The sequence below is a fragment of the Oryza sativa genome, chromosome 5 (assembly GCF_034140825.1).
Source record: "Oryza sativa Japonica Group chromosome 5, ASM3414082v1".
Classification (NCBI taxonomy): Eukaryota; Viridiplantae; Streptophyta; class Magnoliopsida; order Poales; family Poaceae; genus Oryza; species Oryza sativa.
The window spans coordinates 17,917,210-17,944,231 of record NC_089039.1 but is presented as its reverse complement, the minus strand read 5'-3'; the positions used below and the strand labels follow the sequence as shown (position 1 = coordinate 17,944,231).

The following is a 27,022-nucleotide window of genomic DNA, read 5'->3' as shown; positions in this document are numbered from 1 at the left end:
GAATAGAAACAGTGGTAGATTGAGCAAGCTAATAAAAAATACTATGACAGAAGTAAGGGGTAACAACTGATGTGTCTTTTAAAAACTACTACCTCCGTCCCAAAATAAGTGCAGCCGTAGATATCCGTGCCCAACGTTTGGCCGTCCGTTTTATTTGAAAAATTTGCGAAAAATTTGAAAATATTTAGTCACACAAAAAATACTATTCATATTTTATCATCTAATAGCAATAAAAATACTAATCATAAAAAATTTTCAAATAAGACGAACGGTCAAACGTTGAGCGTGAATAGTGCAAAACTGCACTTATTTTGGGACGGAGGGAGTATAAAATTAGAAACACGAAGATGATAAGGTTTGGTATTTCAAAATCTTAAGTCAACAAGATAACTATTTAATAAATTTTAAGTACACTCATATTAAAAAATATATAATTTATATTGACATGCAATCATTTTGCGCGTAAAAAAAATAATTTTATATGGGTACTAGCCGCGTAATTGCGCGGGCCATCCAGTTAGTTCCTATATATAATTATGGTGCTAGGCTGCTAATAAGCTGCCAGTTCGCCACAAGCCCACACCACCACGTCATGACGTCCGTGTCGTATTCTCTACCGAAAGTGTGCATGATGATGGCCATGGCCATCAGCTGCATGATGATGATGTCCCAAGCAGCGTCGTCGACCGCCGCCATGGCGCCCAGGGACGGCGAGGGCGGCGGACGACGGCACCACTTCGTGCTGGTGCACGGGCTGTGCCACGGCGCGTGGTGCTGGTACAGGGTCGCCACGGCGCTGCGCCGCGCGGGCCACCGCGTCACGGCGCTCGACATGGACGCCGCCGGCGCGAGCCCGGCGCGCGTCGACGAGGTGCGCACGTTCGAGGACTACTCCCGCCCGCTGCTCGCCGCGCTCGCCGCGCTGCCGCCATCCGGGGACGGGGAGCGCGTCGTGCTCGTCGGCCACAGCCACGGCGGGTTCAGCGTCGCGCTCGCCGCCGAGTGGTTCCCTGAGAGGCTCGCCGCCGTCGTGTTCCTCACCGCGTCCATGCCGCCCGTCGGCCGCGCCATGGCCAACACCACCGACGAGGTAAATTAACATCGACTAGCTAGTTGTTTATTAATGCTTGGCTTAAGCGCTTAACTCGATTTGTTAAACTAGTTTTATCTTAAGATTTATAATGTTAAATTTATCATCAAGAACTTACTTAAGTACAAATTATGTTCGAAGTAATTGAAGAATTAAGTGTGAATTTAACGATCACTAAGTAAAACAAATATATGATAATCTTTTTAAGCGAGGTAAATGAGTAGCCCGTGAGATGGCTCGTTAATTACGGTCTTGAGCAAAAGCTCATCTTACTATGATTACGAGTTAGAGCCGATTGAATCCACGAGCTTTTGAGCTCTTTGGGCTAGTAGAGAGAGGAAGCCTTACTATATCAATCTGAATGTCATTTTTCTTTTCTCATTCTGCAGCTAGCACTGTTATTGAAATATACCGTATAATGTTTTAAGATTATGTAATCGAACTTTAAAATCTATTTTCCGTTAAAAAAAATTAAAAATCTTACTCCCTCCGTTTCATAATATAAGAGATTTTGATTTTTTGCTTACAACGTTTGACCACTCGTCTTATTTAAATTTTTTTAAAATTATTAATTATTTTATTTGTGACTTACTTTATTATCTACAGTACTTTAAGCACATCTTTTCGTTTTTTATATTTTCTAAAAAAATTTAAATAAGATAATCGCTTATATCGTGGGACAGAGGGAGTAGATCACTAGTATAAGAAATCAAATATGGTAGCAATCCATGGCTGCGAAAGGGAATCTTTCTTAGCGACATGGACATTATTCTTTTTTTGCTCTATCTGCACCTGGCAGTGTTTGCTTTTTTTGAAAGAAGAGCTAGCAGCTTTAAAATATCTTTCACTAACAAACGTGGTAGTCTTACGAGAAGGAAAAAAAATAATGTACTATATCCGTCCCAAAATATAGTAACTTTTAGCTATAACTTTAAACACAGTTATCTAGATTCATAGCTAAAAATAATTATATTTTGAGATAGAGGGAGTACTTAATAAAACTTAAATTGCAAATTTATAATCACCTAAATTTGCATATTACTAAGACTTAAATTGATGGACTACGGGTCTGTTTGGAGGAGCTTTAGATTCTGAGAAGCAGCTGTTTGGTAGCCAGCTTCTGAGAATCTGGAAAAACTCTGAAACCCAGCTTCTCCAGCTTCTGGCTTCTTAGTTCATTTTTCAGAATCTATAACTACAGATTCTTAGAAGCTGTGGATTATTTGGGGGCCGCTTCTAGCAGAAGCAGTTTTTTGGAAAAGCTGCAGCTGGGACAAGCTCCGCCAAACAGGGCCTACGTAAAATATGTAATTGTAAGTTCATTTTATCTGCAATTGTTGTTATGTATGATTTTGATACATTTTTATCCAAGATTGAATATTTTAATATGTAATTTTATTTGTACCAAGTTTTAATGAATGGTAAGTTATATTTCATGTTTAGGTTACAATAATTTCTTCAACCTTTTATTTAAAAGAAAAGGGACTTTGCGTATAAATAATTAATAGAAGAGTGGTGTAAAGAATCATGGGATTGCCATTCAAGAAATTAAAAAGTGATTGAAATTGCCTAAAACAACAGTCGAATATAAACATTCCTAAAAAAAATACTTCCTCAACTGTAAAATATAAAGCATAACAACCACTAATACAAATACCAAGAAAAAAGTTATTATGACATTATTATTTGGATCACGCCGATAAATACAATACATCCAATAAAATTAGATATCTTAATTTAGTCAAGAAGAAATGCTCAGGTGCTAGTTAATCATACTACTCCTACATGCACGCCACGCCTTGTTTTAGAAAACATTGAAAACAATAGCACGTACTTCTTTTGCATATCTATTAAAAAAAGCTTCTCATTTTCATTTTGCGTGTGCGAGAGAAAGAGAGAGCTAGACGTAATTAAGAAAGTTGACTTATCTTGATAAGAAGTAATTACACCGGAAGTTAACACAGCCGAGATCGCCGACATGGGCGTGTCTGCTCTCTGCTGGAGGTACGCGTAGTACTATTAGGCCCTGTAATTTCGAGTTTCATATCGAATCGAATGTTTGACGGGATATCGAAAAATGTTTTAGGACACAAATGAAAAAACTAATTTTATAAATCAACTGGAAACCGCGAGACAAATTTTTTAGTCTAATTAAGCCGTCATTAACAATTATGGATTATTGTAGCATTTATGGCTAATCATGAACTAATTAGGTCAAAAGAATCGTCTCGCGATTTCCATATAAACTGTACAATTAGTTTTATATTTAATGTTTTATGTATGTGTCAAAGATTTGATGTGATGCTTTTAGAAAAAAAATTTAGAAACTAAACGAGACCTTACTCTACTCCTGTGACTATACATGTCTCATGGCTGGCTGGCTGCCTAGCTGGCGCCGCGCCTTATGATAAAACGTACAAGACACCACTATACTCTAAAAATAGTCGAATCCAAACACCACCTTTTGTACATGAAGTCAGAACTCTAGAGTCTATTGCATGAATAAGAGCTAATTCGTGAGACAACTATTTTAAGTCTAATTAATCCATAATTAGCATATGTTTACTGTAGTATCACATAGTATAATCATAGATTAATTAGGCTCAATAGATTCGTCCCACGAATTAGTCTAGAGTTATGGAATGTGTTTTGTCATTAGTTTACGTTTAATATTTTTAATTAGTGTTAAATATCCGATGTGAAATTTAGTCCTTCTATCCAAACATGCCCCAAATAAGTACTTTCATCTCTAAAGTCTCATCCACCTCCGAGGACCGCGCTTAGCGCGGGTGGCAGGAGCCAGTGGCTCGCTCCGTGCCGATCAGCATTCGAGTCTTAGACTCAACGCTCGTCCCTCGCCCGGGGGGATTTTTCCCCTCTTTACCCGGGACTGACTTCGGTTGGTCCCGGCTAGGTAACAGGGTACACACACGCGTGCGCGTTTAGTGGGACTGCACGTTTTCCGTGCACTGAGGCCTAGTGCCTCCAATCTCATTCCTAACGTGTGTGTGCGTGTGTTGTAGTGTGAGTGTAGTAATTTAGTCGTTTTATCTTTCTCTTCTTATCTTCCATGATCAAAAACTCTATAATTAAGTAGCCATATTTGGGTCGGCTGGAGCACTATTATTTACTCCCTCCATTCTAAATTGATCTACATATTTCATAGGTACACCAAGATCAAGAAAAACTAATAACTCTCTCATACTATATTTACTCTAACAACAAACTCTATGCATGCACCATCCCTACTATTTCTTAGCCAATAGCAAATCAAGATATTGCATGTGGGTTATAAATACTTATATGTATGGATGCATGCATCAATGTCTATTTACTCCAATGCACAAATAACGAATAGACTTAATAAATGAACATAAATATGCAGATCATTTAGGAATAACCTCAAAAAACTGTATGTATATCAATATGTGATGGAGAGAGTACTAGCTAGTCCGTGCAATGATTATCATGTATGGATGACACAATATATTTATTACGTTCTAACTTTAGAGTTTAGACTAGCCCACCTAAACAGTCGAATCCAAACACCAACTTTCGACATTTTATCACTACATACTCTAAAAATAGCTATACTTGGTATATAATTTAAATAGTATAAGTAACTATGTTTTACTACCTCCGTCCCAAAATAAGTGCAGCCATAGATATCCGTGTTTAGCGCTTTGACCATCCGTCTTATTTGAAAAATATTAAAAAAATTAGTCACACATAAAGTACTATTCATGTTTTATCATCTAATAACAATAAAAATACTAATCATAATATTTTTTGAAATAAGACGAACGGTCAAACGTTGAACATGAATAGTGCTAAAACTGCACTTATTTTGAGACGGAGGGAGTAAGACTTAAAGTGGACTAGCTTGTGATGTGTGCACACACATTTATATCAGAAAAATTAATATAAGGAATCTCGTGGGGCACGAGGGCACATGATAAAACAAGGGCGAAGGTTACATATCTCCCATATCCATTTCCCCTACCAACTTGCTTTCTCCCCCACCGAGCAGCAGCGCTTCATCTTCCTCCTCCCTCCTTCCACTACTCTGCCCCAGTGGCCATCCTCCTCCTCCCTCTCCTCAACTCCTTGATGATCGTCTCCAACATCGACGACATCCTCTATCCTCTTTTCACCCTTCCTACACCAAATCCAGAGCATGTGAGAGAGTGGAGGTTGACAAGGGCATGGGGGTTATAGCCAAGGAGGGAGCCAACTATGGCTGTGAGGTTGGGGGTTGTCATGTATGAGTAGAAGGAAAGGGAGGCGGCGAGGCCGAGGGGGACAAGGTTCTGAGCATCGACATGGAGGTGGAGGCAGCCGGTCTCAACGTAAATGGCAACCTTGGAGTTGATGAAGTGGATTAGAGGCCGTCGGGTTTATTCATGCTCCTTGCTAACCCATCACTTCTACTCGTCAGTGTTGTATACAGGTACATCGCAGCCGATACCTTAGGTATCAGGGGGTTGATACCCAGGGTTTGATACCTCGGGTATCATGCATGGTACCTAGGTACAAGGGTTTGATACCTTGGGGTATCATGCCAGGTACCTTAGGTATCAGCCAGTACACATATGTACTGTCGGCCCCCGGTTTTTAGATACGGAAAGCCACATGTGTTCGCAATACCAACTCCCTGGATCGGTAGGTTGGCATACACACAATATAATACTGTACAACATCGTTTGCATTGCATAGTTTTATAGTTCTCATTGATACAAGGAAAGCCCGAATGGGTTCCCGAATAGACCATAACTGGTCGAGTACAATACCAACATCAAAGCATAAGGTAGGATAGCAGAAGCGAGGCTATAGCGGACCGGCTATATTCCCGCAGGCAACAACTGGGAGTTAGTCCCTAGGGCGTCTCTTCCTTCTCTCCCTCCTTGGGAGCGTTTTTGAATGGCACCTCCACATCAACTGGGTATAAGAGAGGGTGGTAAAGCAAGGGTGAGTACTAGCGTACTCAGCATGTCACCACTTAAAATAAATGCAAATAATGAATACATGGATACCAGGAAGGGGTTCGAGCTATTTGCGTAAAGCTATATTTCACAAATCATTTCACAAACCTAGGACCTAGCAGTTTTAACCGAAAATGTCGTTAAGTTGAAGTTGTGTTTAATAGTGGGGGTTCATCCACCCACCCCAAGCCTCGCTTGGTCAGGTTTACCCTCACCACCAGTTCATACCATTACTATACTAACCTCCTCGCATGTTGGGCGAGAGGTTACACAAGTCTTAACATCTCTAGTCTAAGCCGTACTAAACTTTATGAGGTTCGATCAATCGTTCGAAGGTCCGTTCATTCGAGCGTTCAAAGATCGTTCGTTCAAAACGTTCATGTGTTTGATTAGCCGAAACGTATGACGGGGTTACGACGACCGAGAGGTGGCGCAATCTCTTGCCCAACCGAGGCCCAGCCGATGCCGGCCGGGGCGGAGCAAGCGAAGAGGCGGCAGCCTGTGCGCGGGAGGGAGTGGCGAGGATGGATGGGAGTGGAATGTCGGGGAGAAGGGAGAAGAGAGGGGCGGGTTGCGTGCTTGGCTTTGGCGGCGCTTATATAGGTACCGGGTGAGCTGATGCATGCATTCATTTCATCCACGAGCTTCCGCGCACGTAGGTGAGGTGGTTGACTGTTTGGCGGCGCGGCGGCACGGCGTCACCGATTGGGGCTACCGTGGCGATGCGGGATTGGCTTCGACAGGTGTTGGGTGATGGCTGACACACGGCGCCGTTAGGCGGAAGCTAACCTCCCGCACTAACTCGAGTAATATCGGCAAGGTGGCGGTCGAAGACAGGATTTTCGGGCGTTCGGCCGCCAATCGTGTTTACCGCGTCGCGGTGCGCTGGTGCGCTGGTGGATCCGGCGCGGCTTTTGCTGCCATTTGCTCGGCGGCGTGCGGTTGGGGAGCGACAAAACGGCCAGTGAGGGAGGGAAGGAAGGGGCGGCGGCCAGCGGCGGCGCGCGAACGGCCTCACCCGCGATTTAAGGGAGGACAAAGCCGATTAAGGGTGGAGGGGGGGAGGGGGGAGGGCAAACATAGACTTCCCTCGGCTAGCCGATTGAGGGAAAAAAGGAGAAATGGGCCAAGGGAGGTAAATAGAATTTTCTTTAAAAAGTCTCAAACAGTAGAGGCTAGGTTGAGGGAGTGGATTTGGACTTCGTAGGATAGAGTTGCTCTGAGAGGTAAAATATAAGGATAAAACTCTTTTCGAGGATAGAAAGGATTGTAGAAATTTAAACAAAATTTGGCACTTGGCGAGAAAGGGTAAAATCCAAATCCATAAGTTCGGCATGATGCAAGTTTTTGCAAATTTTCCTGAGGCGAATTTTTGGTCTTCGAATTTTATTTTAACGAACTTTTCAGGGTGTGTTACATGTACCAAGTGAATAGTATCATATATTAGGTATCGGGTTTGGTACTTACGGTATCAGGTACCATATCAAGGAATGAGGAAGGAGGGTGCGCTCTCATCGTCTGGCTTACCGACAAGTCACATGTCATTGTCTCATCTTCTTTTCTCCCTTCCTCTCGACGCCTCCCTCCTTCCTCTGTTGTTGCTGTGACCGGTGAGGGCAAGGAGTTAGTGGTGCCACTGCTTCATTTCTTTGAAACGTGGGAGCTCAAACATAGGGGAAGATGGATTAGATTTATATAATATCCCGTTGGAATGGAATCCCGTGCTCTAGCAATCCTCATACTAATACACGGAATCATGTGGTGCATGAGGTACTAGCAAAGGCCCAGACCCATCTTTGCTACGGGTAGCTATGGGTAAAAGAAAATACGATAATATATTTAGATAAAATATCTTTGGTGTCAAATATACAAGCACCGCTTGTTTGTGATTTTAATACATGTATCCACTTTTTTAAACAAATATTCATACTATTGCATAATATATGTTAAAAAATATTAAGGACTATCACCGCCACTACTATTTTCCATAGCAGTATAGATATTATTACATGTATGTAACTATTCTACGATCACATTATGCACTGTATATTGATGATATACTCCTACATAATTAATTAATTATGAAATTGTTGGTTTCTACTTTGCGATGCAGTATGTGAGCTTTGTTGGGGCAGATTTCTTCCTCGACTCGAGGGTGCTGGAGCAAACGAACCCCGATATCCCGGGAAACCCTGAAATATTCGGGCCCAATTTTATGGCCCAGAAACTTTACCAGCTAAGCCCGCCAGAGGTAATGCCTTAAATCGCAACATGAGGCATCAATTTCTATTTATTTTTTTCTAGAGCAAGAGGGAATTTTAATTTAATTTTTTTATGATACTCTAGATCAGCTCAAATAGTTCGTATGTTTGCTCTCAAACAGATGACGTTATGTACGGTCAAATCTCACTTGTTAAATCAATAATAAAAAATATTTATATTTAATAGGTGAAAATGGCATTAGTAGATTTGTCATTAAAAAAGCTTCATATGATTATATATGATTATATTTTTAATAATTTGTATAGATGTATAATTTGAGAAAAAACATAAATATTAGGGAAGGACCTAATATCAAATAAATAGAAGGGGTAAGGCTTCAAATTTAGAATGGCTAACTCATCACCCTGTGGAGTTAGGTAGAATACCCCGAACGTTTCTCTTTTTGAAAAAAAAGAACGTTTTTTTCGAAAAAAAGAAAATGATGACACTTACATTAAGGAATATGTGAATGATCAAAATGATGTTAATTTTCGATTTTCGTAGAAAATTCTTTTGAAAAAGCACATTTTATGGTAAAGCTTCTGCATTCCAAATAGGACTTTAGCTAGGGATGACAAAAATCAATCTCTAATGCACCTACGAATTGACCTGATATATTCATATATATAAATGTTCATTTATTTTTGGATTTATGATTCATATATAAGTCTTTCTTTTTTTTTCCATAGGAGTTAACCCTGGCGTTGTCGCTGATCCGGCCGGCGAACCGGTTCACCGGCGACGCGCTCATGAGGGACGCCGGCCTCCTGACCAAGGAGAGGTACGGGTCGACGAGGCGCGTCTTCGTCGTCGTGGAGGACGACCACGCCATCCCCGTCGAGTTCCAGCGCCGCATGGTCGCGGAGAACCCCGGCGTCGAGGTGGTGGACATCGCCGGCGCCGACCACATGGCCATGATCTCCAAGCCGGCCAAGCTCGCCGACCTGCTCGTCAGGATCGCTGCCAATTAAAGCACCACAACCTTGAATGCATATTTTGCCAGATTGAATTTCAGAAATAATTGATAATATAATATTATAAACAAATAAATAAGTCTCTCTCTCTCTCTCTCTCTCTCTATATATATATATATATATATATATATATATATATATATATATATATATATATATATATATATATATATATATATCCTTGTGCCGTTTGGAATATGTAATAATGCATGTGTATTTGGACACCATCAAGATAATTAAAAAAGGGGCTGCTATGCAACGGAATCCCGTTGGGACGGGATTATACAGATTAGATATCAGATCCTGATACTTCTGAGATATCATGTCCTGATACCTAACCGGTATTAGCCGATACTTCTAAGGTATCAGGTGATACCTATAAGGGTATTAGGCGATTACTTTTACATATCAGGTGATACTTGCGAAGTATCAGGTGATAGCTGTTAAATATCAGGCGATACCTACCACGTATTAGGTGATACTTACAAGTTATCAGGAGCCGGGAACTAACGCACTGTCGCTGGTTGTCCAACCGTCCACGTCCCACGTCAGAGCTCGTCGCCGGTGGCCGCATCCTCCATTGTCCACGACACATCACAGCTCGCCGCCAACGGCCGTGTCCTTCGTCATCCACGCCCCACACTAGAGCTCGTCGCCGACGGTCACATCCTCCACCGTCCATGCCACGTCGGAGCACGTCGGCGGCGGACGCGTCCTCCATCATCCACGCCCCACGCCAGAGCTCATCGTCAGTAGCTGCGTCCTCCTTCGTCCACTCTCTGGCGATGAGCTCCCTGGCGACACAACAATACCAATCTCCATGGCATACAAGCAGCAATACAAACAATGAATTGGAATCACCTTCTGGTTCTTCACCTTGGCTGGAACTTGCTCCTCCACTGCCGCCTCTTCCTTACCCTCTTCTCCGACTAGCTCCCCTTCTTCGGGTCAGCGCAGCAGCATCCGGCGATGTTTCCCGGGCAGTGCAGCAAGGCAGGCACGAGTCCTTTCTCCGGAGAGCCCCTTCCCCTTCTCCTATAATGTGCTCCTTAACGGAGCGGCGAGGTGAGGCGAGGCAGCGGGGGCCTTCTCCGACAAGCTCCTCTCTCTCTCTCTCCTCCGCTAGCAAGCTCCCTCCTTCCTTCGCTGCCGCATGCCGCCATTGCGCTGCTCTGCTGCCGCGCTTAGTGCTCTAGGATGAGGAGCAAGACGATACCGTCGCGTGGGCGCTGGAAACAGGATTCCGTCATTTAGCATTTCCGTAAAGAAAAAGGTGTCTGTGAGTATCATCAGGAGATTTTCTTTTTTGAAAATGTACATCTTTTTTTTCCAAATTTGCATGACTTGTCGGGTTCAAATCAAACATTTAATTTTTTTCTTCATTTAAGTCTTGAATGCATAGAGACTACAAATAAAACAACTTATTTGAAATAACTAAAATATTAAATAGGTCTAGCTCTTATGGATGGAGGGAATACGTAGAGGGTAGAGTACAATTTTCTATTTCTAATACGAAGGAAGATACAATTTTCTGCAGTATATGCACTCACTGTTAGCAATTAATTAGCACCGTAAGGAAATCACTGTGGAATGTTCAGAACGCTGCCTTGTCCATTTATTAATCTTCCGTTTAGATCATCATTTTAGTTTACTCTCGAAAGTCTAGTTCGATCAGTCACTTGCATGGACGTTACCAAATTTTGGCTATTTTAGTTGGTAATATTTTTTCAGAGATATATTATCCATAATAAATCTACAAATACTTGAGACTGTTATGCTATTTATAATTGTATCGGAGCGAAATAGGCCTACAATACAACTATTAACCTATAAAATTTGATAGGATGGAAATTAATATGATTACTGAATGTTACTAATTATTCGAAAATGAAGGGAATATATTATTCCACACTTAGCCACAAAGTGCCTAGAAACAATTGGGACAGTAAATATTTTAAGGCATGTTCGGTCCAATACACGAATTAATTAATAACTAATATAATTCAATAAATAGCTTGAAGAAATGTTATGTGAGCAGTGTTTATATACAAAATTATATAAGAAATTGTATTTATAAAAGCCTGATATGGATAATTCATACCTTATCTTAAAAAGAACACGGTCTCATTAGCGTTAGAATCTCATAAATACACGTTATGGTGCTAACTACCAGTTTGCCAGCTGCCACCAAGGAACCAACCCACCACCTCATCTATATTACCGTAGTACTCTCTCCATCCCAAAATAAAATAATCTAATACTGGATGTCATATATCTTAGTCTAGATTCATACTATTAAGACGTATCTTATCCAATACTAAGTTGGTTTTATGAGACGGAGGGAGTATCTTCTAATGAAATTGTGCAACACCTCCACCCAATAAATATGAGGAAAAAGTCTACTTTTTTACATTTCTAGTTTGATTCTCGTTCTTTGACCACAAAAATCAGGGACAGAATTAAAACTAGATCAGATTACCTCTCTAGGCAGACAGTTTTGATGTTTATTTTGTTCTATCTTACATGTTGACCTGATCTTTATTATACGTAACGTTTAACTGATATTATAGTGAGAGGATAAAATGACACATTATCTCTACTATTATAAAAATTAAATTTGTTTCCGCTAAAATTTTGGTACTTCATCCGTATTTGAGTTGTTTTTTATTTGGTTATAAATCATCTGTATCTAATTCGATGTGGGTCTAAATAACTAATATGCCCCTCCTAGCCCGACCCAAGCGGTCCAAACCATCCTGCCACGCCATCCAATGCGTCTCCACTCGGCGTGGCGCGTGCCTCTCCCCCGATCGGTGTTTTTTTTCTTTTCCCATTTTTCATTTTCATTTTCTCCTTTTCTTTTCTTCCGATCATCATGATCTTCTCACGATCCTTCCCATCTCTTCCGTTTTCTCCTCCTTTTCTCTTTTCTTCTCTTTAAAATTTCTCTCCTCATAAATGTTTTCCTTTTGAAATTATCATTATTTAAGGTGTGTATACGGTAAATTTGTTACTTTACAAATGCTTTCTATCTACAGTAAAAAAAATTCAATAATTGAATATTCAAAATTTCAATTTTGGTCGATGAAGTATAGCAAATACACATGTGTTAACTTATATAGTAGCCACCCAATCGATTTGTGAGGCTATGGAAAGGTGTACATAAAGGATTCTTCGTATGATAATGCAAGCGAATGTAACATGGTTCAATGCTATATATGATTTTGATTTAGTTTTACCATTATTTTGTCTTGTTTCAGTCATTTAAATTGGCAGAGTTTAATCAATCGCGAAAATTATTTTCAGCTGTTGCAACGCAAAGGCATTTTTGCTAGTAGGAGTAAATATAAAATAAATTCAGTGGGACCCACATCTACATGCCATCCTATGTCATCCCTACTTTCTCTTCCTCTCCTCTACACTCTCTTCACTCGTTGCCTCCATGACCACCTGCCCATCACTTCCTCGAGTTCTCCTTCACCCTTCTCGTCTTGCATCAGAAGAGCTGCCACTTTCCTCATGGTAGGGCGTGACGATGCCATCAACGTAGGTGAAGAAGATTATGCATGGTCGTCGATCTAGAATCCGCCTCTCGATGATGGTCATAGTGGCAATGGACCCGCCTCTCCTCAACCGCAGGCCACGCTCACCAGATGCAACGTCCTCATCCCGCATGCACTGCTGGAGGGCAATATCTAGAGGCGGGCGTCACCAATCTGGAGTACGAGCTCGACTTGGAGGACGGGTTGGGTGAGTTGCGTCACCTCCTCTATCTCTCTCTCTCTAGATTTAGATGGACCCGTCTCTCCTCAACCGCAGGCCACGCTCACCAGATGCAACGTCCTCATCCCGCATGCAATGCTGGAGGGCAATATCTAGAGGCAGGCGTCACCAATCTGGAGTACGAGCTCGACTTGGAGGATGGGTTGGGTGAGTTGCGTCACCTCCTCTATCTCTCTCTCTAGATTTAGGAAGCCACGACCGCTGATGCAACCAATGTGGCATCTGCCTGGAGTAGCCACGGGCTTGTAGTCGTCACCGCCTCCTCCTCCTCAAGTTCCTTTCTTTCCTGGGCTCAGTCCTGCCTTCTCCACGCACTGCCCGAAGCGAGCTTTGCCTCCTCCGCCAATGCCACTGCCTTTGCCCTCGTCGATGCCCAGCCAGCTTTTGTTAATGACTAGCAAGGCTCTCTACCTAGACAAATTCACACTTGGCGCGACAATCAAGGTGGCATATGCTCTTGTCGATGACAGCGGTGCAGCACTCAGGAGGTGCCTCCGTAGGGTCTCATCGTCTAGTGCGATATAGTGGATGGCGTGGTGGGAGAGAGACTGAAAGGAGAGAAAAGGGGAGGAGAGAGCTGTCATGACATGTTAGTTTCACCGTTTTTCTTTAAAAAAAGTCGTGTGAGACTTACACGTGGTTTTTGTCTATTTTTAATTGTTTCTTTTGAATTGGAACGCATGTTAAGTGTTACGTAGGTACTACGTCATGTAAAAAACCAGGTTAAAGTGTTACGTAGGATGAAATCACCATCAAAATCGTATAGGAACGTAAATTAAATTGATTTTAACAGTTGAGTGAGTCTCTATACTTGCTTTTCATATGGATAAAACTCGTTATGCACTCAAGGAAGGTAAAAATGGACTTTTTCCTAACTATGAGGATTGCCCAAGCACTCAAGACCACGGTTGGTGGCACAGTGGAGCTTGGCGGCGGCGGCGGCGAGGTCGACGGCCGCAGCCATGTAAATAGTGACGTACAGTAAATGCTTACGGATATATGGAGGAACTGAAGTTACAATTTTCTGCAGTGTGTCCCACCTGTTTGTCCGTTTAGCACTATGACGAAAATCACGCGGTACACATGGAACGTTCAACCCGCTGTCGACAGCGATAAACCTTAACTGAGTTTACCGCGTCTTATCAGCGGTACACATGGTAATAATGCTAAGACGTCTTATCTGTTTATCGCTGTCTCGATATAGTTTGGTCTGCTCCGTAATCCTTATCCTCCCTCCGTCATAAAATAAGTGCAGTTTTACACTATTCACGTTTAACGTTTGACCGTTCGTTTTATTAAAAAAATTTATGATTAGTACTTTTGTTGCTATTAGATGATAAAACATGAATAGTATTTTCTGTGTGACTAATTTTTTAATTTTTTTATAAATTTTTTAAATAAGACGGATGGTCAAACGTTGGACTCGGATATCTATCGTTGCACTTATTTTAAGACGGATGCAGTATATTTTATAAAGTTCGTACTCAATAAGTGTAGTCACTTATGAAGTCACGACATCTTAATTGTTTTTTTTTACTTATGAAGTCACATCATATTAATTGATTTAGCATTTGAATGATTTATCAAGGACGTGGATTGCATTTCTTTTCCTCCGAAACCACACCATACAACTTAATCATTTATAACATTTAGATAAGTGATCAAGATACAAAATATATAAGCACATGAAAAACATCTATAGTAAATAAGAAAGAAAATTTTATAATTTATATATACTATTTTGAAATAATTGTCAAGATTATGGATACCACATATCTAACAGTAGTTGACGAAATCTCAGTAGGACCCACCACATACCATGTCTTATACGGAAACTGACCTCGGATATGGAGGGAGTTCCGGATAAGGAAAGACAACCAGAGTTCTATATGGAAGCGACAAGGCTCTACTCGGATTGTATCCATACTGGTTTCCCTAGTTCTACTTGGACAAGGGGACACCTATGGGTATAAATACAAGACCCCCTAGGAGGAGAGGGGAGACAGAACAATAGATTAAGACACAATATCAACATACAAGCCAATATACGCCAAGATATGCCGCCGGATATCGACATCAAAGATATGCCTGGACTGACCCTATCCCGGTACCTACAGAGGCCGGCTGTAGGGATCTAGCGTTGTCTCTGATCTCGCCGAGCACAGATTCGAGGAGGAAGACTACCCTGTTGTCGACTACATGATGATACTTCAATCTGCTATGTCGATAACAGATAGATAGGCTACCCCAAATATTGTACCAGTGTGATTATGATGAATAAGAGCAACGACCGGCTTCGGCCAACAGGAGTAGGGTTATTACCTGACAATTCAGGGGCCCGAACCTATATAAAAATCATTGTCCCCATCTCTTTACCTCAATCTCGCATATATCCTAGCACCAACGATCCCCATACTATGCAAATACCGGAATCGCGACATCGAACATCAACAATAATAGCGGCTACCAAATTTAATTTTACCTATTTTAAATGTGGCGATATATCTTTTTGGTTTTTGTAAAAACGTAGAATAACGCAATTGCCAGACCGGTCTTGACCACTGTTTGATAATTTTTCGTGCAGGCCTGCAGGGATTATCCATAACAAAACTACAAATATTCTACATTATTGAACGAAATAAATCTCACTGTATAGATATAAACTTACAGAACAGATAATGTGGAGATAGCCATTGCTGCCGATTATTTAAAAACGAAGAAAACATATACTACTCCCTCCGTTTAATTAAATGAGTGTTGACTTTTCGTATAACGTTTGACCATTTATTTTATTAAAAAAATATAAATATAATTTCTTTTATATATTGTGGACTTGTTCTATCATCAAATAAAATATAATTTTAACTTACACTTTTACATTTCTATATTAAATTTTTAAACAAGATAAACGGTTAAATGTTGTGTGAAAAGTTATTGAAAATAAGGTAGTGTAATTTAACACTTAATTAGCCACATTTGTTACACAAATGTTATGGTGCTAGCCGCCAGTTTGTCAGCAGCCCACCACCATAATACCCTATTTTATTAACTTTCTACTGAAAATATGCAACACGCAAAGAAATATAAACGTGCATTAAATAATTTTCTACTGATGATGTGCAACACGCAAATTAAAGAAGGAAATATATATATAGGAGCTACGCAGATGCATATGCACAATCGATGATGGCCCAAGCACCCATGTCCACGGGCGGCGGCGCCATGGAGCTCGGCGGCGGCGGCCATGAGAGCGTGGAACGTCGTCGACGGCACCAGCACCACTTCGTGCTGGTGCACGGGCTGTGCCACGGCGCGTGGTGCTGGTACAAGGCCGCCGCGGCGCTGCGCCGCGCGGGGCACCGCGCCACGGCGCTCGACATGGCCGCCAGCGGCGCGCACCCGGCGCGCGTCGACGAGGTGCGCACGTTCGAGGACTACTCCCGCCCGCTGCTCGACGCGCTCGCCGCGCTGCCGCCGGCCGGCGGGGACGGCGACGACGAGGAGCGCGTCGTGCTCGTCGGCCACAGCCAGGGCGGGTTCAGCGTCGCGCTCGCGGCGGAGCGGTTCCCAGAGAGGGTCGCCGCCGTCGTGTTCCTCACCGCGGCCATGCCGCCCGTCGGCCGCCCCATGTCCGCCACCACCGTGGAGGTAATTAACCTGTGTTTAGTTCACACTAAATTAAAAATTTGGTTGAAATTGGAATGATGTGATGGAAAAATTAAAAGTTTGTGTATATAAAAGTTTTTGATGTGATAGAAAAGTTGAAAGTTTTAAGAATAACTTTGGAACTAAACACGGCGTTAGTTGCGAAATCAACAGAAGTTTTTTCTGATCGATCTACTAGTCTTTTTTTATTTACTCCATGAATGCGCACTAAACGATGTTTTAGGATTACGTTAATTAAATCAACTTTAAAATCTTATGACCTAAAAATTCCACCCTATTTTTCTAAAAGGTAGATGTATAATATGTGAGTTTAATTAGGATTGTGTCAATATCTAAGTGTCAATATAACCCTGAAATGCTCAAATTAAAATGGCATTTTGTCTGGGAGTCCTTAATGAATTGTACTGTGGACCAACAAGCATTGTTTGTCCGTGATTTATTTTCTAAAAAGAAGAATTATGAACACACCCACACATGGACAAAAATATTTTAAGATTGATAGTCAATACAAATGCACTGTTGACATAGACTCATCAATTAGCACTGAAAAAATAATTATACAAAAATATGAGTACTCATACTTAATGAGTTGAAGACTAGAATTTGACTGAGTATATTCTACCATTCGAAACTTAACCTATTTAAGGCTGAGTTCGTTTGTTGGAGTTGTGAACTAATAATCACTCATACATATGAAAACGAGAAAGAAGTGTTGGCAACCTCAAGCAACGGACTCAGTGTTAGTAGTTACGCTTCGTTTTTAGAGGTAACCACAACTACCTACCGAGTATCGAGATAATGTTTTTGAGAACGACATTTAAATTTGGTCAATCTTTAATCATGTTGTGAACTTTTTTATTACATTTCTGAACTTAGTGGAAATTAAATGATCTTTCTCGCCAGATAATATAGCCGACATGATTTTATTTTCATGGAAATCATAGGAAATAATCATATTCCCTACAAACATTTTGTCGAGATAAAACCTGCCAGACATCTCGACTCCATTATTATTATCTCCGAGTCATAATATTTGATAATTTTGAGTAGCGGACCATATATATTTTTTAAATTATTTACTTATGATAAATAGGCTTTATATTACCACATATATGATTTGCACTACATAAATATAAATAAATATGTACCGATTTACACTACATATTTTCTTCACATTTATGATAACTAGGCTTTATATTAGGTTTGTCCATGTTTCCAAGAGAAAAAAATATTTTTATATTTAATCATGAGTAAATATTTTACTGTGAGTAAAAATTTTATTTTTGCTAATGTGGAAAAATCTCAGACGTTTGTTTTCAAATTTAACGGTAGTTCCAATGTTTCTAATATATATGGTTTGTATTACATACTTTTTCTGTTTATTAGGAGAACTCATTTTCTTTGCGTGCGACCGAGAGAGAGGGGGGGAGATATAGACGTAACTAAATGCGTTGACTTAGTTTAATATTGACAACTACTGCTAATGCGAGACCGACACATGAGTCTACTACTCCCATCGTCCCAAATTATAATATTTTTTTACATGGTCTTGAATGATATATTTTTGACTATTAATTTATTTAATATTATGTTATCAAACAACTACAAAATTTATATCACATAAAGTATTTTAAAATACAAATCTAGTGATATAACATGTATAATACTTAGAGTGTGTTCGGAAGCTAGTGTTCCCAACCGAAAGAGTGCGCACGAAAAACGGAGCGGTCCATTAGCACGTAATTAATTAAGTACTCTTAGCTAATTAATATTTTTTAACAAATTTAGACTCTAGAACAAGCTATATTTTGTTTATTAATAGGACACATCATACATTTTCCTTCCCTACTAAGGGCTACTTTGGGAAAAAAGTTCCGAAGGATGTATTCGGAAAGAATTACTATATGGACATTTTGAACAAAGGAATGGCTTTTCTGAATTCCTTTAAAGTTTGTTAGGATTGCCTACAATTATGAGAATTTTGGAGGATTTTTAACATAAGGTTTAACGTCTTGAAAATATTCATTTATGCCTCCTCTCTTCTGATCAATTCCTATTCTTTTTCTGTGATCCATACAAACGATATGGTTTTCTTATATTTTTCTATCATAAGACTTGTAGTGACAAGGCACTCGAATTCTAAGTTTTTCAAAAATTATGTATTCCAAAGAAGTTGTCCCAAAATATGAGGGATTTTTTTTTATTTTTAGATAAAGAGAGTGTTTAGGACATTTTAGTCATTTTTCCTACTACCTCTAACCCCATAATATAGCTATCTCTTCTATTGAAGTTTGAATGGTAGAGGTAGTTATATTATGAGATGAAGGTAATCGGTAATTCTAAAACTGGTGGGTAACCCGCCATGCAATTGGTCCAGGTGGTCGTATAGGTCCGCGACGCGTGGAGAAACGAGAGGAACGGGCGGACGGCACACCACGATAGATTTTCTTTTCTTTTTTTGTTACTCGTGCCTTCCCGATTTCTCGCGTACGCGCGTCCGATTTGGGCCTGCTCCCAGCAAGGTTGGGCTGATTGGCGGCCCATGCGCGAGGAAGGACGCGTGACGAGCGGACGAATGTCGTCGGGTGCGTGTGCTGGGTCTTTGCCTCTTGGGTGGGGGGGTACTGGCCGGGCAACTCCTGCGCTAGCTTCATGTAGGAGGAGGAAAATAATAGAAAAAAAAAGACCAATGTTAGCCATCAAGGAAATTCTACAGGCAAAATTAATGCAAATTAAATATTAGATAGAAAAAATTAAGGTAAGAATAATTTGAAAGAAAAGAAAATGTTACATGCAATTCTAAAAACAAAATCTGGTCTAATTTAACCTAGCAATTTTTACATCATGGAGTCTAGGACATTTTTGTAGTTATCAGACAGATCCCATGGTTGGAGTCAAATAAGTAGGTATGCCCTGGTTGGGTTCTGAAGGTAATTTTGCACTGACAAAAGTGGTTGAATTACTTCACTTGCTCCATTTTGTTTTCTTCAGATATAAATTTTTAAGCCACTATACAATAATATCTATTTTAGGTGTTCAGCATATCTTCAAAAACTTTATTAAGACTGTAAGTGATGAGGGAAGGATTGAAATCACTAATTAAGGGATCATTTCGAATGTGTGATTTTTTTGGATAGAAATTTCATTGGCATAAAACTAATTCTGAATAAACATGAAAGATTTATTAGGATATAGAGAAACTCACGTTGGTGATGGGCCATAAATCAGTCACCAGCTCAGCGCGCGCCAATTGGCATGCTGATTTTCTAGTATATACTAAAGTTTTCTCGAGATACAATGGATGCTTTTATTTTTGGAAAGAGGGGGTATTCGTGTGCACACTTTTCTACAGTCACATTTTATTAGGTAAAGTATGCCGATCTCACACACACACACACAGATATATATATATATATATATATATATATATATATATATATATATATATATATATATATATATATATATATATATATATATATATATATATATATATATATATATATATATATATATATATATATATATATATATATATATATATATATATATATATATTGTATTAATTAATTAACTAATCAATCAATTCATTAGCAAATAGTTTCTACTAATTGTACGCAGCACGTGAACTATGTTGGGGTGGAGTTCTTCCTTGACTCGATGGAGCTGGAGCAGCAGAACGCTGACATCCCGGGGAACCCTGTAATCTTCGGGCCCAATTTTATGGCCCAAATACTTTACCATCTAAGCCCACAAGAGGTAATACCTTAACCAATCGCATCAAGAGGGAATCTTATAGGATTTAAAATGTTCAAATTGCTAATCTAGATCGTTAAGACCGCCTAGAGAACGGCAAGTATTTCTTTTAGTTGAATGTATTTGACGTTGGAAGAAATAGGTTTAGTTGTCTGAACGTCAAATATAAATTAAATGTCTAGATGGAGTAATTTCGTGATAAAATAGCTTGTTCGGAATGTGGGAATTTTTCATGGCCGGCCACTTTGGAATTAACGAAGAATTAATTCCAAGTTTCCAACAAGAAGTTAGGGCGTTTTTTTTCTCAAGATGGAAAACTTAATGTTGGGATGTTACATTATTACTTGTTGGGATCGTATGGGAGTCACACAAATAGGATTTGTACTAGCAAATGTGGTGGAAAATGTAGAAACTCAAGACACACCTAGGAGAGAGAACCACGAGATATACGATCATGTTAACTTATCGTCAAAATCCATATGGAATAGCACATTTCATACAGATCCAAGAGTAATCTGCCTTCGACGCTCAATTCTCCAAAATTATTGTAGTAATTTTGTTTTGTTATAAGGATAGGGACCTCGTTTAGAAAACTTAGTTATTTTCACATGAAATTTATGCATTCCAATAGAATGGGACCTTCAGAATCCTTTTAGATCCTTTCTAGGGGGTGGAGATTCTAAGAAGCAGAAGGTGGGAATCTGAAAAAGCTTTGATTTTTCAGCTTCTCGTTGCTAGTTCATTTTCTATAGGGAGAATAGCTAATATGGTCCCTAAAGTTTCGCTCCTGGGTCACTTTAGTCCTTAATCTTTCATATTATCCAAACAAGTCCTTTAAATTTGTCACGTGGGTTGATATAATCCTTGGCCCCATCAAAATCGCCACATCGACATGCCATGTCACCCTCCTATACAAAATCTATATGATTTATCTAATTTACCCTACATATATAATAAGAAAATAAAATACAAAAGGAAAAAGTAAAAAATATATATATAGTATATGTAAGAGCAAAAATATATGTCAAAAGGGTGAAAAAAAGGGAAAGTTTTTTTTTCTATGGTTATATCTAATTCACCGTTATATTTATTTTTCTATGATACGTAAGGGTAAATTGGACAATTCATCATAACTTTTGCATAAATGATTACATGGCATATCCATATGACAATGTTGGTAGACCCAAAGATTATTCTAGTTCTTATGACAAAGTTTAAGGATTTCTTTTGGACCATTTAAAATGTTATGAACTAAATTGATATTATAGAGAAACTTTAGAGACTACAGTAGCTATTCTCCCTTTTCTATACTATATATAGTAGCTACTGATTCTGAATTGTATGAAACCGCTAAAGATTCTTAAGAAAAACTACAGCTACATGTCCAAAAGCTAACCTAAACAGGACCTTATTTAACTAATAATTTCAATACATGATGGTGACATGATTATATCGTGTTTTTGCCATATAGGATTTGACCTTAGGACTATCGCTGATCCGGCCGACGAACAAGTTCACCGGCGACGCGCTCATGAGGGACCCTGGGCTCCTGACGAAGGAGAGGTACGGGTCGACGAGGCGCGTCTTCGTCGTCGTGGAGGACGACCGCGGGATCCCCGTGGAGTTCCAGCGCCGCATGATCGCGGAGAACCCCGGCGTCGAGGTGGTGGACTTCGCCGGCGCCGACCACATGGCCATGATCTCCAGCCCGGCCAAGCTCGCCGAGTTGCTTGTTAGGATCGCCGACAAAGCACACGAACCATGAGTCCATGACTCGGACTAGGAGTGGGGACAGCCAAATCACTGATCAATAGGGCAGAAATATTATGTCAACCAATGAGGCAAAGAGAATGAGGGAAGGAAAAAAGAATTAATGATTGTTACACTGTTTGTTTGAACTTTGAAGTAGTATGTAATAGTATATTATTTATTTGGGCACCATTTGATGATGATGATGATAATAATAATAATAATAATAATAATAATAATAATAATAATAATAATAATAATAATAGTAATAATAATAATAATAATAATAATAATGGTGTTTGTTTAGAGGTTATTGTCCGAACTGGGCTGAAAAAAGATGTGCCAAGCATCGCAGATATACAGGAGAAAAGGGGACCATATAGTAAAAAAACACGTACCAACACATAAAGTGGGTGAAACTGCCCAAAAGAGAACATGTGTTCTAGAAAATAAGGAGATTTAAATATTTCTCATTTATACCTTTGGTAATTATTTAAGAGTAAAGTGCATAGGCGGCAGAGGCGAATCCCTCATAATTCGGGCCCCTTTGAATCGCAGGAATGGAAAAACGCAGGAATAAGAAAAACACAGGATTCTGATAGGAATGCAGATGTAAAATAGAGGATTGGAAAATACAGGAAAAACATAAGAATGACCGTTTGATTGGACCACAGGAAAAACGCATGAATCGGATGAGAGAGATAGATTCAAAGGAATTTTTCCAAGAGGTAGGACCTCTTGCTAACTTTCCTAGCAAATCTCTATAGGATTACATGTTCTATAGGAATTTTAAAGGATAGTATAGGATTCAATCATTTGTTTCAAAGGCTTTCATAGAAATTTTTTTCATAAGATTGAAATCCTTCAAATTTCCTACATGTTTCCTACAAATCGAAGGGGCCCGAATTCATGGGTATTCACCTAAATACCAATAAATATTTTGGTGAAACATATTATGGATTACAATGATTTGTATGTCCTAGTGGTTGTTCAAGTTATATAGGTCTGGGTTCAACTCCTAACATCCCCATCATTTTTATCCTCTTTTATCTTCAATAGTTTAGTTTTTAAAAGATAGTTCTTGACCAAACACATCTCCAATTTTCAGTATTTATTTTTCCTTCTTTTAGTTTTTCCATCTTTTATATTCAATAGCTTAGTAATAATGTCTTCTAATAGACTTTACTTAGGTTTTGTATGTGTTGACAGAAAACACGTAGCCTGGGAGATCTGCTTAACTCCAGTGCAGGTCCAAAGCTCGCCTTCGGATGTATTAGCGTGCCAGTTGATTTGATCCTGTAATCAACAAGAAATAGAAGCAAAGAAACCGTAGTTAAATCTAAAAATGATAGCCGATCGGCTAGATGCCGATGACATATCATTTATCTTTGGGCCGATGTCATCCATGTATCGATCGGCAGTCATGAATAAGTAAAGAAGAACTAAATCTACTTGATTGGCTGTAGATATTAACAATATATAATCCTTATATCGATATATACTTAAATCAAGTGATTGGGATAGATCGGTCGCCATGCCGAGACAGTATAAATCACCTAGATCGAAATATATATTAATAATAAGACTATATACGTTCATAGCATAGCCGATCAGATAGATCTAGCATGTATCGGCTAATACTCCGATACCACTCTATGTTAAGATGTTAAAACAAGTAGAATATACTAAACAAAAGCCTAATATACTTAAATGCAGCAAGATCTTAACACAAAGGGCAGATTTAACATATCAGCGAAACAAATAGAGTAAGTATAGTTAAATCAGATACGATCGGCTGAAACTCCGATACTATTCTAATCAACAACTAGATGGCAGGCTAGAGATCAATATTCTAAGCATGACTTAATAGATCAAACTTAATTGATGCAGCATTAAGTATGAAAAGAAGAACAATATCTAGACAATCAAGCCGCTAGAAGATTCATAGAATGGTAGATATCTTATATAATCTAGATCAATGTCGAGATCTAACCTAATCGGCTGTCTTTTGCATACAAATATTAGCCGATAGTAGATTAGATAACGATATTGCTGAAGATTATATAAGGTATATGGTAACTTGACGAATTATATAAATAAGATTAGAGCGTCATGAAGATGTAAGCACTAATCCTAAGAACACGATCCGTCATAACGAATTTTACCTCTTGTTGAAGATCGAAACCGATGCAGCTCAACCCGAAAGTAAGAACTCGTCGAAATAAAACAAAAGCAAAAGGTGGCGATGCGCCGGAATTGTATTGAATGTGTGTGTTTTTTTTACATAGGGCTCGGGGTTTATTTATACCCGAGGATTACAAGATACGCCCATACCGGACACGACCATTATCTCTAACAAACTCTAAAATATGACAAGTCTTTGCGGCAAACTTTTGCCCACACTTATCTATAAGGAATTTACATAAATCATCATTATTAATAGATACAATTGCCTTCCCAGGACTCTATCCATGCGTGGCAATCATCTTGAAGCACATCAATCTGAGCCTGACGTCGCGCACAAGTTGTATTGTATATATCAGCTTATTTAGCTTAACTCAACCTTAGCCGATCCTAGCCGTAGCCGATCCTAATCGTAGCCGATCCAGACTCCAGCCGATTCTTGCTCTGTTCCAGAACTCGATCTCCGCCTCCAACTCTTCTTTGACCAAATCCCCTTTCCTGATACGAATACTTACCAAATTCGGTTGTTAATAGTATGGCATTTAATTTTCTTTCTCTTTTAACTCTTTCACGTTTAATTTTCAATAGCTTGTAGTGTGATAGTAATAGATTTTAGTATGGCACGCAATATATTCCATTTAAAAGATAGTTCTTAACTCAAATTTTGGTTTTTTTTTTCTCTCTTTTAGCTCACCTTTTGTTTTATTGATTTTGGCGTTAGGCATTGGATTTTTTTAAGAAGAATCTTTTAAAATAAGTATTTCTTCAAGTTTTAGTGTTTTATCTCTGCTAGGCTTACTTTTGTTTTTTCATTAATATAACTATGGTTGCTCCAGGCTCCAGCTCCCCGAGCAACAGGACCCTGATAATGCAGGAAATCCTGAAAACTTCACGCCTAATTTTATGGCCCAGAAGCTTTACTAGCTAAGCCCACCAGACGTAATGCCTCAACCAATTGCACCAAGAGAAAAAAAATTGTTGTTTTATAGAACTAGATGAACTTTTTTTTTAAAAAAAAAGAGTAAAGATTTGGATATACTCTATATCATCCCAAAGAGGACTAATTAAGTGGCAAGTAATTGCACAATCTTAGACACTGTTCAGAATTTTCAGTGGCCACTTAACCAGTGAAAAGTGAAATCCAAAATGGAATGAGAATGATCCACATCATCTGAAAAATATTATCTGTTGGATTTAATACAAGACAAAAGAGAGTGAATGGTAAAAAGACAAAAGAGAGTGAATGGTAAAAAAACACATTCAAGAGGCTTCCGGTGACGAAGCTTTCCTATAAGTGGAAAGAAAGAACGGAAGAAAAAACCAACCCTCATCCTTTAACTAAATATTCATTAATCATGATTGAGCTATTTAGTGCATATTCAAAATGTATATTTATGTAATTAATTTTGTTTCTAAGAATTAGTTGTTAATGTGTTTAAGAAAAATTTGCTAGAGACACACACATTCCTTCCAATAAAGAGGTCATAGTCGTCTGAATATAGATCTAATGATTTTCACACAAATTTAAAAAAAATTAAACTAATTCCTTAAAAACCAACAAAATATAATCCACAAAGGGAACGCACCAATAGAAAATAAGTGGAGGATAAAGGTAATACAATAGCAAAGACATATAAAGACGATAACTCATACTATTAAAGTTTGCAAAAAATATTAAGACATTTAATGTATTAAGGTAATACTATGATTCATCCTGACCCAACTTTTACTAGCAACAAGAAACCCAAGAGAAATATATTAGCACTCTCACATATCACATAACAGGGTGTGTAGAGTCGCGCAAATGCGCGACATCATAGGCTAGTTGAAGTGAAGAATTAATTCTGTGAACTTAATATTAAGACGTGATCAATCATATGGGAGATAGATCAAGGGGGATTTGTTACAAATGTTGTTTGGTAACTGTCAAAATCCTCAAAATTTTGGAACCCTTTGATTTGTAGGAAAACATATGAAATTTATAGGATTTAAATCTTACATGAAAATTTTCTATTTAGTCCTTTGAAGAAAGGATTGGGACCCTAACAATCCTATAAAATTCCTCTGAAATAGCTCAAGACAAGAAGATTTTTGAAGAAAAATTAACGTGAGGTCCAACCTTATGAAAACTTTTATTTTAGTTATTTTTCTTTTCTCTAATTTATATTTTTCTTGTTGTCTATTCGAACGGTAATTTCAATTATTTGTTTAACACTTGTATTCATGTTAAATTCCTATATAATTTTCTATTCGTGTGTTTCTCGATCCTACTGCTAAATTGACCTGATATATTCCAACCACCTTTCATTTTTGAATTTATGATTTATTTTTTTGCTCTCTGCACGTAGTACGGTAGTAGGACTTGACCCTGGCGCTGTCGCTGATCCGGCCGGCGAACCGGTTCACCGGCGACGAGCTTCATGAGGGGCGCCGCCCTCCTGACCATGGAACTCTGTAGTACATCTATTTGGACATTATCAGGAAAATAAATGAGGGGCCTGTTTAGTGGTTATCATCAGAAAGGGTTGAAAAGCTGTGCATATATCTGTAGTTCATGCTACTTAAATGTAATGTGC

The 27,022-nt window shown here is 39.1% G+C and overlaps 2 protein-coding genes across 3 annotated transcripts; both read left to right on the top strand.

Annotated features, from left to right (window-relative positions):
• The first annotated feature begins 539 nt into the window (after positions 1–539).
• LOC107277255 (probable esterase PIR7A) lies at positions 540–9,387 on the top strand. The gene is made up of 3 exons (XM_015783367.3): positions 540–1,090; positions 8,186–8,323; positions 9,024–9,387. Exons 1-3 carry the CDS (start codon positions 593–595, stop codon positions 9,303–9,305), a joined length of 918 nt encoding a protein of 305 aa, XP_015638853.3. The 5' UTR covers positions 540–592; the 3' UTR covers positions 9,306–9,387.
• Positions 9,388–16,215: 6,828 nt separating this feature from the next.
• LOC4338583 (probable esterase PIR7A) lies at positions 16,216–22,462 on the top strand. 2 transcript variants are annotated; one of them, XM_015782327.3, is made up of 3 exons: positions 16,239–16,739; positions 20,379–20,516; positions 21,985–22,462. In XM_015782327.3, exons 1-3 carry the CDS (start codon positions 16,275–16,277, stop codon positions 22,276–22,278), a joined length of 897 nt encoding a protein of 298 aa, XP_015637813.1. In that variant the 5' UTR covers positions 16,239–16,274; the 3' UTR covers positions 22,279–22,462. The 2 variants fall into 2 exon arrangements, with proteins under 2 accessions (XP_015637814.1, XP_015637813.1); XM_015782328.3 differs by lacking the exon at positions 20,379–20,516 and having other exon boundaries at positions 16,216–16,739.
• Positions 22,463–27,022: the final 4,560 nt, after the last annotated feature.

Coding starts and splice junctions, on each gene's coding strand:
- LOC4338583 (XM_015782327.3), top strand. CDS start 16,275: ATGATGGCCCAAGCACCCATGTCCACGGGCGGCGGCGCCATGGAGCTC. Junction 16,740..20,378: donor TGTCCGCCACCACCGTGGAG/GTAATTAACCTG, acceptor AATTGTACGCAG/CACGTGAACTATGTTGGGGT. Junction 20,517..21,984: donor ACCATCTAAGCCCACAAGAG/GTAATACCTTAA, acceptor TTTGCCATATAG/GATTTGACCTTAGGACTATC.
- LOC107277255 (XM_015783367.3), top strand. CDS start 593: ATGACGTCCGTGTCGTATTCTCTACCGAAAGTGTGCATGATGATGGCC. Junction 1,091..8,185: donor TGGCCAACACCACCGACGAG/GTAAATTAACAT, acceptor TTTGCGATGCAG/TATGTGAGCTTTGTTGGGGC. Junction 8,324..9,023: donor ACCAGCTAAGCCCGCCAGAG/GTAATGCCTTAA, acceptor TTTTTTCCATAG/GAGTTAACCCTGGCGTTGTC.